The sequence below is a fragment of the Nannospalax galili genome, unplaced genomic scaffold, assembly GCF_000622305.1.
Source record: "Nannospalax galili isolate Female #2095 unplaced genomic scaffold, S.galili_v1.0 scaffold180, whole genome shotgun sequence".
Classification (NCBI taxonomy): domain Eukaryota; kingdom Metazoa; phylum Chordata; class Mammalia; order Rodentia; family Spalacidae; genus Nannospalax; species Nannospalax galili.
Window position 1 is genome coordinate 1,911,840 of NW_008348199.1, and position 10,125 is coordinate 1,921,964.

General features: G+C 52.1%; 1 protein-coding gene across 2 annotated transcripts in view; it reads right to left on the minus strand.

Annotated features, from left to right (window-relative positions):
• Nucleotides 1–790: 790 nt before the first annotated feature.
• Nucleotides 791–10,125, minus strand: part of Parvg (parvin gamma) — a 25,600-nt gene continuing 16,265 nt past the window's right edge. For both annotated transcript variants that reach the window (XM_008844719.3, XM_029569155.1), the window contains exons 9-13: nucleotides 9,646–9,704; nucleotides 9,373–9,441; nucleotides 6,887–6,988; nucleotides 2,563–2,635; nucleotides 791–2,135 (exon numbers count right to left, since the gene is read on the minus strand). In XM_008844719.3, coding sequence (XP_008842941.1) covers nucleotides 2,026–2,135; nucleotides 2,563–2,635; nucleotides 6,887–6,988; nucleotides 9,373–9,441; nucleotides 9,646–9,704 — 413 coding nt within the window. In that variant the 3' untranslated portion in view covers nucleotides 791–2,025. The remainder of the gene's footprint in view (nucleotides 2,136–2,562; nucleotides 2,636–6,886; nucleotides 6,989–9,372; nucleotides 9,442–9,645; nucleotides 9,705–10,125) is intronic.

The following is a 10,125-nucleotide window of genomic DNA, read 5'->3' on the forward strand; positions in this document are numbered from 1 at the left end:
GCTTAAATTGCAATGATTTTTCTACATTGAAAAAAAAAGGCAGGGGCTGGAGGGATGGCTCAGCAGCTAAGAGTGCTTGCTGATCTTTCAGAAGACCTGAATTCAGTTCCTAGCAGCCACATCGGGCGGTCCACTATCACCTGTACCTCCAGTTCCAGGGGATTCAATGCCCTCTTCTGGCCTCTTCAGACACTGCACTCCTGTGCACAAACCCACACAGAGACACGTGTACACAAAACTGTTTTGAAGGAAGGCATAGAGGTGGAAACACAAGATGTCGCACCTTGGGGTGGAGGCTGCCCCTCCCCAGTCCACATGCTGATGCCCTCATCCTCCGTGGGATGGTATTTGGAGCTGAGATTTAGAATTTAAATGATTAGATTTAGATGAGGCTATGAAAGTGGGGTCCCCAGAATAAGGGGGTGAGGAGATGCCAGAATGGTGTTCTCTCTCTTTCCTTTCCGTATTTGCTCCCCTTTCTCTCTCTCCCTCTCTCTATCCCCCTCCCCTCCTGACCCTCTTCCCTTGGACCCTCCTGAAGATATAGAAACAAGGCAACATCTGCAAGCCAGGAGGAAGGTCCTCACCAAACCAGCACCTTCACCTTACATGTCCCAATTACCAGAACAGTGTGACATACCTTCTGTTAGCTAAGCTGCCCAGTCTATAGCAATTTGTTACAGTAACCAGGGCTGAGTAACACAGATACTCAAAACCATTAGTCATTACAGGAATGACACTGAAAATTAAAACCATAGCGAGATACTACCCCCTCTCTAGATGGCTAAAATTGAAAAGACTGACCATACCATGTGCTGATAAGAACTCAGAGCAACCTGAGCTCTTTGTATGTTGCAGGTGGGAATGCAAAGCGGTGTATTTACTTCAGAAAATGGTTTCATAGCTTTTTATAGCATAAAACATATAATTAAAATATGATTACTATATGAATCAGCTGTGTCCATTCTAGGTTTTCACCTAAGAAAAGGGAACATGTGGGTGCAAAGACTTGAACACACATAGCAATAAAAAAAACACACAAACAAAGAACAATCCTACAGACTACAGCTCACAAAAAGTAAGGCACTCCCCCGTGGTCAGTTGGCAGCCAGTGGCACCACTGGAAGGGCCTGGGACCTGCAAGCGGAGGGGAGGACTGTGGGGTCACTATGGAGACTGCAGCATTGTGCAGGGGAAAGGGACCCACACAGATGGCTGTGTCCTCTCTGACACAGCTTATAGAACATTCTGGAAGAAACAATAGTGACAAAATCAAACTGGCAGTTTCCAGGGCCTGGAACCCAGGCAGGCAGAGCCTTGGGTGATAGACTCGGTTCTTCTCGTTCAGGTGATGTGACTATATATGTTTCTCAAACCTCATCAAATTGTACATTTAAACCAGGAAAATGTTAGTGGTGCATTATTCCTCAATAACGTGAAAAAATGAATTATGATGATTGAAATTTTCTATCAAACAGGATGAGGTGATGATATGGAGGAGCCAGGCAGGGTGATCCTGGGCCTGTCACCCCAAGAGGGTGGTGGGCAGCAGGCAGTTGAGTTCAGTGAGGCCTGAGGCCCTCAGCCCTGGCACCTAAAAGCCTCAAGTGGGGGAATTTTGGCTTTGTGAGGACTCTGTGGATGGCCAACCTGTTTACCTAGAACCCCAGGAGATGGGCTGGAGGCTGCCAAGGACTGGCACAGTCTGGGGGCTCAACTCTTTCTCACCACAGTTAAGGGCCCACCCAGAAGGAGTCCACTGGCTCCCAGAGGGTCCCACAGAAATACATGTACACACTTACTAAGATACACTGAACAAAACAGAGGTTGGCTCAAAACAGACCCCCATCTCATGAGGTCAAAGGCCTTGGCTGGTGTGTGGACAGAGGCAAGAGAGACCTGGGAGGGACATGGGTCATTTACCCAGAGGAGCAGGGCTGGGGTGGGAAGACCTGGGGGATGCTGGGCCCTCTCGCTGGGTCCAGGCTTCAGGTCTTGAGAAATGGCTTAGGGAGGCAGCAGTGGCTAATTTGGGGTTCCACGGGGTGCCCCATCCCCATCTGTCCTCATCGTGTGCTTGAGGAACAGGCTGTAGAGCACCCGCAGTGTGCTCTTGGCATCCTTGTTCACGATGTCTGTGGGCAGAGGGAGCAGCTCATCAGGCCAGGACAGGGAAGGACTATCTGTCCAGGTGGCCAGGACAGAGAGGCTTTGGGGAAGATTTTGTTGCTCAAACAGAAAGAATTCCCAGCAAGCCAGAAAAAGGGTCTTGTCAGGAGTCCCAGCGCCCACCACCTCCTGTCTAGGCCTTCCTTGTACCCCCTTTCCTCCCCCGTAGCGACTCAAAACTGGGCTTCTTCGAACACTCATCCCCGGGGTCCTCAGCCCCTGCATGCAGGCCTGGTGGCTGCAGCGCCCCTTCTAGGAAACCCCAAGGCCAGGGTCTCTTCATGTGCCTACAAACAGGGGAGCCCCACCAGCACGTTTGTCCCCCACATCCAGAACCTGCTCTAAGAAACACCCAAGATAGGCCATCCAGGCAATGGGTGACCGAGCACTCACCTTCGGGATTGACGGGATAGCTGAGCAGGCCTTCATCCTTCAGTAGCTCCAGGGCCAGCGTGACATTGTGCAGCTATAATGACAAGGCCAATAGGGTGTCAGCCAATGAGACCTCAGGTCCAGGTACCAGGCCCATCCTGCCACCTATGACATCCATCCACATCCACCCCAGGTTTGAATCACTGAGCCATAACAGCAATTAGGGGACGACCAGTAGTTCCTTCCATTGCCATGGATGGGGTGCTCATTCCCTCACAGCGGGGCCCCCCTCAGATCTCAGTTCTAAGCGGGTGTCATGCGTTGAACACACATGATCAAGGAGGCCACTGCTAGTGAGAAAGGTCTTCACTGAGGAGATTAGGGATTGGGGATGAATGGAGGATGGGGTGGGGCTTCCTGATGGAGGTGACACCCTGCATATAAGTGTCAATGAGGGGACTCTGACTTGGAAGGGAGCTCGTCGGTGGTGGGATCCCCTTGGAAGGTGGTGAGGAGTCTTTCTCCACTCGGAGGACCACTGTCAGGACATGGGGCAGGCAGAGTGGCTGGGACTCATAAAACAAGAGCACAGGAAAGGTGGATCACAAATCACTATTCGGGCTGTCCAGGGCTGGGCACCCTTGGTGAGGTCCAGATCAGGAGGTCCAGACCTGGTCTGTGAGGAGACCAGGGCACCAGGCACAGCCCCGCCTCTATGTCCCTGAGCCCATCCCCCGAGGCTCCCCTTTATAGGAGGCTTCTTGAGGGCTGCCCAGGAAGCAAACCAGAAGAAATCTAAGACTCAAGACCCTGCTTTGCACCTCAAAGCCCTGCCTTGGATGCTCCTGGCCAGCCAGCATTTCCCAAAAGCATGACCCAGGGTGTCAAGGCACGTGGCATCTGTGGCCCAATGGAAACTGTTGGGTTAAACAGAGTCATACTGATTCCTTCACTACAGGACTACTCAGAGCACTGAGCATGTCAGGGTGCCCTTCTGTTATTTGATCATAGGCCCCATCTGTCACAGAGCACCTCGTGGGGCCAGTTTTGGGAAATACTTCATTCCGTCACTTTTTTTTTCTAGTGCTAGACTTGACTAGGGCTTCAGACACGTTCAGCACTAGGTAAGCCACTGGTTCACATCCCCAACCCTCTCTCTACTTTGTATTTTGTGACAGGTTCTCACTAAATTGTCCAGCTGGCCCTAACCTCAGTCTGGAGCCCCAGGCTGGCCTTAAAATTGCAATCAATCTGCCTCAACCTCTCAAATAGTCGTGACTGCAGGTGAGGAGTTACCAGGTCTCCCGCTCTGTGTCTTCCACAGACCTCAGACTTTTCACTTGGGCTCTGAGCTAAGCAGCTGCCAGATTTCACACTTATTTTTAAAATCTGTTTATTTATGAAGGGAGTGCATTCCATGGTGCACCTGTGGAGTCAGAGGACAACTTGCAGGAGTCAATTCTCTCCTTCCACCATGTGGGTCCCCAGGAGCCAATTCAAGTTGCCAGGTTTGGCAGCGAGTACCTTTACCCTCTGAGCTATCTGTTGGCCCATCCTTCACTTATTTTGAAAATATTTGTTGAGCGTCAACTGTGGCTGTCCATGCACAGGGACCAGAACCAGACTAGTACTTACCCTTGGAGACACAGTGCTGAAGGACCGCACAGAAGACACTTAAAATACTTTGGCTTCTCCCCTACACTCTTCCTCCTGAAAGCTCGTTCTGAACTAAAGATTGTCTCCTGAATAGCTGACCAGGCTCCAGAGAGGCCAGTCTCGCCCTCCCCAGCCTGTCTGTTGTTTCCGAGCAGTTTGAGATGATGAAGGGGAAACTCGATGCTTTACAGAGCCGAGAAAGGTCAGGACCCAGGAGCCAGTCCCATCTTCCTGGGAGAGATAATTGAATGTGCAGGAAACCAGCGCTTCCTGGATCCTGAGCTTTGATTTCCGCAGAGCAAACGAGCACCTCTTTCTCCATCCCTAACTCCACTCCAGAAATGAGTGACGACTTCCCATCAATACTGCAGGCAAGCAGGGCCTGATAATGAAAGACAGTTCCAGGAGGCCAGAATGGTCCACTGTGCCCCACCTTGGAGAGAGCTTCTGCCGCCGCCAGCTAAGACCTATGGGGATTGTCATCCACAGTCCTCCTTCAGGGCCCCAAACTCCTCTCAGACTCGGAGCTAAGCAGTTGCAGTGTTTCCCCCACTCGGGGTCCAAAGCAGGTTCTAATGTCAGTGGGCTCACAAGCTGGTTGTGCCAGGGATGTTGAATGTCTAGGTGGCTATCCTGGCCCGTAACTGGAGTTTGGAGCTTGGAAATAGCCAGTTCAGGTCTTGAGTCCTAAGAAGCCCAGCCACAGGGTGACAAGCATGCAGGCCACACTGCTGAGCCTGGGCTCCTGTGGTGCCCCTCACTCCCTCCTCAGACGTCTCATGGTTCATGCTCAACGTTTGGCCTGGTGAATGTATTCTATGTTGTGAGCCTCTTAGGCCCCTGCTCCCTCCCTTCCATAGGCTCGTACAAAGAAGGGATGAAGGATGGATTGTTCCAGAAGCCAGACTTGTCACAGGAATCTGCGTGCCCCAGGGAAGCCTGGTGGGCTCTAAGGACTCAGTCTTGCCCTCTGTAAAATGGAGACATGACTTGCCCTCCTCTTCCCAGAGTGTGGAGCAATGTGCCAGGAGAGGTGGGGCCTAGATGGGTAACTCTGAGGGACCCGGGAGAAGCTGCATCAGGGGTATGCTGAGTGCTGGGAGCACTGAGGAAATGAGACGGGGTCAGAGCCCGCTGCTAGGGAGCAGCTGAACAGCAAAGCCAGGCGAGGCCAAGATACCTGAGGTTGTGGAGACCTGCAGAGCCAGTGGAGAGAGACCTGAAGGGACAGTGGAGAGAGACCTGCAGGGCCAGTAGAGGCCTGCAGGGACAGTGGAGAGAGACCTGCAGGGACAGTGGAGACCTGCAGGGACAGTGGAGAGAGACCTGAAGGGACAGTGGAGAGAGACCTGCAGGGACAGTAGAGGCCTGCAGGGACAGTGGAGAGAGACCTGCAGGGCCAGTGGAGACCTGAAGGGACAGTGGAGACATGCAGGGACAGTGGAGACCTGCAGGGACAGTGGCTGGGGCAGGACAGGCAGAGGGTGCTGTAGCGTGGAGAAGGGACAGAGAGAGAGGAGAGGAGAGGAGAGGAGAGAGAGAGAGAGAGAGAGAGAGAGAGAGAGAGAGAGAGAGAGAGAGAAAGGGCCAGATGGGGGAGTTGGTGGGGCCCTGGGAGAACCCAGTCTTAAGACAGGTTTCAGGCAGGCTAAGAGGGCTGTCCCTGCTTGGGAGACATGCTGGGTTTATTTCTCTTCCCCAGGACTGGCCTGGGCAGAGCATTGAGTCCTGCCAGCAGCCTCCAGGGTCCATGCTGAGTGCCTCACCTGCTAAGCCTGCCCCCCAGTCCCTGCAGCCCAGGCAAGCTACAGACAATCCTCCAAAACCTTCCCAAGTCTCTGCTGAGGCTGCCCTCCCTTGGGGGTGCCCTTCTCTTCTCCAACTCAAAACAAACTCCAACCAGTGGCCCAGGCTACATGTCCCCAGATACCTTTGCTGACTCCTTCAGGCCTCACGTACCACCCTCTGCAGGCCCTGCCTAACACACCAGGAGTCAACCCCCTGCCTCGCTGCCCTGGAAGACCACCATCCTGAGAGTGCAGCTGGTGAAGGCACAGGAGCTTGAAAGCCAGAGTTGTGTGGGATTGCTCTGTGCAGCATGGCCTGGCACTGAGCAGGCCATTAAGGGGTCCAGTGCATGAATGGACTGGGTGAGTAGATGAATGGATGAGGAGTGGGTGGTTAGGTAAGTTGAGGGAGGCAGATGGTGAGTGAGTGGATGGATGGATGGATGGATGGATGGATGGATGGATGGATGGGTATATGGGTGGGTGGGTGGATGGGTTGATGGGTGGGTGGATGGGTGGATGGGTGGGTGGAAAGGTGGATGGGTAGATGGGTGGGTAAGTGGATGGATGGGTAGATGAGTGGGTGGGTGGGTGGATAGGTGGATGAACAGATAGATGGATGATGGATGGATGGATAGATAGGTATTGGGTGAGTGGATGGGTAGATGAACTGGTGGATGGATGAGTGGGTGAATGGATTGGCAGGCAAATAGATGGGTGGGCAGACAGATGAACTGATGGGTACATGGACAGGTAGGTGAATGAGTAAGTGTGGGTAGATGGTTAGACAGGCACATGAGCTAACTTCCCCTCCACCTTCCATTGGCTGGGATTGAAGCCACAGACTGGCACAGCAATTCCATAAGTCTGTCCACACAGAGGAAAGTCCTCAGGGAGCTCACCATTTCTGCTGGAGAGCTGGGAGTGAGGTGGAATTCCTTGAGGTGCAGGAAGAAGCCTTCCAGCTGTCCAATGAGGAGGAGCAGGATGACGCCATCTGCAAACTGCAGGTGTCAGGATTCAGTCCTTCAGCTCAGGTGGTGAATGCCCCCCAGATAATGCACCGTTTGGGACACTTTGGGAGGTTGGGCTGGCTAGGTGAGGGCGGTTACTAGGGGTATGTTATCCCTGCCCTTTTCCCACTGGGCTCTCTGCTTCCTGCCCACCATGATGTGAACAGCCTTCCTCTGCCAGGTGTTTCTCTTGTCATGATATTCTGCTCAAGCGCGTGGGGCGAACCCTCTGAAACCAGGAGCAAAGTAAATCTTTCCTCTTAGGTGGTTTTTCTCAGGCATCTGTCCCAGTGAGGCAAAAGTAAGGAGCTAGAGGCTCTGGTGTGGGAAACACTGATGTCAGAGGGATCCCACTCTGCCTTTTACAGGCTGTGTGAGCTGGAGGAAGTCACACCACATCTCTGAGCCCCAGGTTCCTTTTGAGAAATGGGTATGACGTTCCCAGCTACATGGGGTTGTCAACAGCAACACAAAGCTGCCTGGTTCACAGTGTATGTTCAATAAAAAGAGCCAATCTAAACTCGCTGTGGAATAGCCCTGTGTCCAGTGCATGCATGCGCGTGTGCATGTGTGCATGTGCATGTGGAGGGAATGGGGGGACTTGCAAAGTAGGCTGGGCTGACTGCCTTAGCAAGTCCTAGGGACCCACTGGCTTTCCCAGCACTGGGATTAAAAATGCATGCCACCACTACACTGTGGGATTCTGGGATTGAATCAGGCCCTACTCCTTGCACACACTTTGCTAGCTGATCCATCTCCCCAATCCCCTTGTGTCCATTTTTAACTGACAAACTGTTCTTGAGCTATAGAAACACAGGCAAAAACAGAATTAAGTCTGAAATTATCCCATCAGGAACTGGCGCAGAGAGGCACACGACCCATTAATATTTCTGTCTATTCTGTCTGTATGCTCTGATAAAGCCACCGCCTCTGCCACAAGCACCATATGCTAATAGAATCCTATTGAATCTCTTCAAAGATACAAAACACAAGATTGGATACTGTGGAAAATCTGCTGCTTCAAGTCTTTAATGGAATTTCCTCCTATTAAGTCTGTTCTGATGTTATTAGTTCAGGCCTGGAATCTTCTCCACTGCTGTCCCCAAAATGCAGCTGGAAAACCTGACTCTGAGCCCTTCCCCCAATATCCCAAGGTTTCTGAATATCTCTCTCACACACACAAGCAGAGCACAAATGCGCCGTTCATTTCAGAGCCACAGTGAGGTTGCCATTATTGTACCCATTTTATAAAGTGAGAAGCCTAAGATTCAGAGAAGTGCAGTAACTCACCCAATGTCACACAGCCAAAATGGAGGTGTTCTCAGAGCCCGGAGGGCCATAAGTGGCAGGCACAGGACAGAACTGCATGTCTATTTGGACCCAAAGTCTGGTATTTCTGTCCCACCATGTTGTCACAGCATTCTCAAAGCTCACATGGCTATATGAAATGGCTATGAACACATACTTGAGCCTGGGTTCAAATCCTAGGACCAGCATTTAATCAACATGTGACATCAGGTCAGTTGCCTAACCTCTCAGTGTCTTAATGCTCAACAGATGATCTGTTGACCTTGTCCAGAGGCCACTGAGTTAATGAGCAGAAAGTACTTTGCTTAGGACAGGATGAGTACTGAGAGCTCTTTATCTGGCCACAGGCTCAGAAATATGTGACTAGGCCCTGCTCGATGTCTATCCAACATGGCAGCATCTGTGAACAGATTTTGCACAGGCCTTGAGATCTGCCTTCCGCCCTCTCTCATCATAGCAAACAGCATGTCTGGTAGGTGCTATTCAGTGTCAGCTGACCTCATCACCACCCTGTAGGGACCAGGCACTGTCAGAGTCTCAGCTCCTCTGTCCCTTGTGTTGCTGAAACACTGGGGACACAGAATCTCTGTGGACGGCCTTACTCAACTGAGAAACACTAGCTCTGTGGGCATCTGTTCCCACTCTAGGACAATTTGGTTAGCATCACCAAAGTAGGCTGAGTCCTCAGCACTCAGGAGACGTGGAGCCCACTGACCTCCAGACACGCTTGGCATCAACCTAGGAAATGGTCCTGGTGCAAATCTCAGAGCCACATTTGAGTGACTCCAATGGCAGGGGAGGATCCTCACTCTGAGTCCTGGTGTTGAATGTCTTAAGTTTCCTTGTGATAAGTCAGCAGCAGAGGGGTCTCCAGCTTCACAGAGCACCAACTGGTCCCCTCTCCCAGGGTCCTGGGGGAGGGTGGTCCCCAGAGGGTCCTATGCAGCACACCCCACCGAAGAGGGTCCTGAGGTCTCAGGAGGTGGCACCTCACCTCGGGTCACACAATGAGTTTCTGGGGCCCATGGAACCCTTCACCCTGCCTGGGGTTCCAGCAGTGTCCTTACCTGGGTGTCCAAACTCTGTACAGACAGGCCCAGGCGCTCCAGCTTCTGGTTAACAAAGCTCACAATAGCCTAATGACAGAAGATCAAGACCTCTTGAGCTACCCAGGGACCTGGGCATTACCACCTTCCCCCTGGGGTGACAGACAGTCCTCCCATGACACCTAGCACCCAGTAGGTGTGGCTGGAGGCCAGTGTCCTTCCCCATCACCCTGAGACAGAGGCAGGTGGGCGGCGGGGGTAGGTGGTCCGGCTAACAGCTTTGAGCTCCCCTACCTCTTTCACGGCGTGCACTTTCTCAGGAGCCAGCTTAAATAATTCATCAAAGACGTCCTCTGCAGACCAAAGCCCATAAAGAGTTCCTTATGATGCTATTATCGTTGTGTCAAATGGAATGTTTTTGCACAAAAGTTTCTCAGAATAACTAGCCCAGTGGGAACAATAGTTTGATCTCCTGATTCTTAAATGAAACAGGACTGGGTTTGGGGCACAGCTCCCCTGGGTATGTGGTAGAGAGGGTGGTGGGGACTGTCCTCCCCTCTCTGTGCTTCAATTTCTGCTTCTCAAATGCCTGTTGGATGACATCTGGTACTCTAGGTCATTTTAGAGATCAAAGTGTGTGACCGACACATAGCCCAGTGACTGCAGTACAATGAATCAGTAGGGGAGTGAGTGGATGGATGGATGGATGGATGGATGGATGGATGATGGATGGATGGATGGATGGATGATGGATGGATGATGGATGGATGATGG